General features: G+C 66.8%; 1 protein-coding gene across 1 annotated transcript in view; it reads left to right on the top strand.

Annotated features, from left to right (window-relative positions):
- ABCA7 (ATP binding cassette subfamily A member 7) overlaps window positions 1-1,936 on the top strand; it is a gene marked incomplete at its 3' end in the record, with an annotated part of 16,746 nt that overhangs the window by 12,306 nt on the left and 2,504 nt on the right. Inside the window, 7 exon segments of the mRNA XM_035895603.1 lie at window positions 77-196; window positions 439-608; window positions 682-859; window positions 958-1,073; window positions 1,289-1,433; window positions 1,520-1,643; window positions 1,748-1,877. Coding sequence (XP_035751496.1) covers window positions 77-196; window positions 439-608; window positions 682-859; window positions 958-1,073; window positions 1,289-1,433; window positions 1,520-1,643; window positions 1,748-1,877 — 983 coding nt within the window.

Raw genomic sequence — 1,936 nt, 5'->3', positions numbered from 1 at the left:
CCACTGTTGGGGGTCACCCTGGTATGGCTGGGCCTCTGCCCCCACTGGCTCGGCTCCGCCGTGCCGGCTCTGGGAGGGCTCTGGCCCCAGCCCGCTCCTCACCCTCTGTTCCCGCACCCAGGGCAGCCCCTCAGACCGGCTCCTGGGCAACCTCAGCCGCTTCATCGAGGGCTTGGACGCTCGTAGGAACATCAAGGTGCGCCCGGCCCCGGGGCTGGGGGTCCTGCAGGGGCAAGAGCTGGGAGGCAGCGGGGGATGCAGCATGCAGGTCCCCATCTGGGGCTGGAGCAACTCGAGAAGGACCAAGCCCAGCCAGGGCTGGAGGGGAGCGGGAGCCCGGCAGGGAGCGGGGTGCTGCGGGCGCAGATGGCGGCAGTGCTTGGGTGGGTGCTGGGGTGGCAGAGGGGCTCTGAGCCACCAGGCTCCCCTGGGCTGCAGGTCTGGTTCAACAACAAGGGCTGGCATGCCATGGTCTCCTTCCTCAATGTGGCCAGCAACGGGCTGCTGCGTGCCCGGCTGCCTGCCGGCACCGACCCCGCGCTCTACGGCATCACGGCCACCAACCACCCTCTCAACCTCACCAAGGAGCAGCTCTCGGAGGCTGCCCTGTGAGTGCTGGGGACAGGGGTCCCGCAGGGTCCCTGCCCCGTCCCTGGCTGAGCCCTTTCCCCCCCCTGGCAGGATGGCCACCTCAGTGGATGTGCTGGTCTCCATCTGTGTGATCTTCGCCATGTCCTTCGTCCCAGCCAGCTTCGTGCTCTTCCTCATCGAGGAGCGGGTCAGCAAGGCCAAGCACTTGCAGTTCGTCAGCGGGATGAAGCCCCTCACCTACTGGCTGGGCAACTTCGCCTGGGACATGGTGCGGGACAGGGACGGGGACTGGGATGGGGTACAGCTCCCAGGGGGGCAGGTCCCATTTGTGACCCTCCCCCCGCCCCAGCCTCTCCATGTCCACAGTGCAACTACCTGGTCCCTGCGCTGCTGGTCATCCTCATCTTCCTCTGCTTCCAGCAGAAGTCCTACGTGTCCTCCGCCAACCTGCCCGCCCTGGTCCTGCTGCTGCTGCTCTACGGGTGAAGGGCCAGCGGAGCCCAGCCGGGGCGCAGCCCCCCGCTCCCCCGGGGCTGGACCCTGGGGGAAGGGGGGGGTGCAGGGGGCTCTGAGTAGGGCCAGGGGCAGCCCTGGCTTGGGGGGTCATGGTGATAGGGGGTGGGTGCCAGCTCGCCCTGCTGTGCCCCCCGGGACGGGAGGTGCACCTCAGCCAGCCTCTGCCTCTCTGCCCCTCCAGCTGGTCCATCACCCCCCTGATGTACCCGGCCTCCTTCCTCTTCAGCATCCCCAGCACTGCCTACGTGGCCCTGACATGCATCAACCTCTTCATCGGCATCAATGGCAGCGTGGCCACCTTCGTGTTGGAGCTCTTTGTGGACCAGGTGAGCTCCTGGGCTGCCCTGGATCCCCGTCCCGTCCCTGTGGGGGCGACACCAGCTCCCCTACTCCTCTCCCTGATGCCCTGCAGAACCTCAACAGCATCAACCGCATCCTGAAGAAAGTTTTCCTCATCTTCCCCCACTTCTGCCTGGGCCGAGGCCTCATCGACATGGTGAAGAACCAGGCGATGGCCGACGCCTTCGAGAGGTTCGGTGAGTCTGGGGCCATTGGGGCTGCTCCCCCTCCCCAAAGCCCGGCCAGCACGGGGGTCCTCCCTGGCATCCCCCCCTCCTACAGCCCCTCTTGCTGCTGACAGGGGACAAGCGCTTCGTGTCCCCCCTGTCCTGGGATCTGGCAGGGAAGAACATGTTTGCCATGGCTGTTGAGGGCATCATCTTCTTCCTCTTCACCCTCCTGCTGCAATACCACTTCTTCCTGCGGCTCGGGTGAGGACCGGCCATGGGGCGGCCGTGGGGTGGTTGTGGGGCAGGCAGCCCTGGAAGTG

Source organism: Egretta garzetta, unplaced genomic scaffold, assembly GCF_000687185.1.
Source record: "Egretta garzetta isolate BGI_Z169 unplaced genomic scaffold, ASM68718v1 scaffold396, whole genome shotgun sequence".
NCBI classification, from domain to species: domain Eukaryota; kingdom Metazoa; phylum Chordata; class Aves; order Pelecaniformes; family Ardeidae; genus Egretta; species Egretta garzetta.
This window is presented reverse-complemented; position numbering and strand designations above follow the sequence as displayed.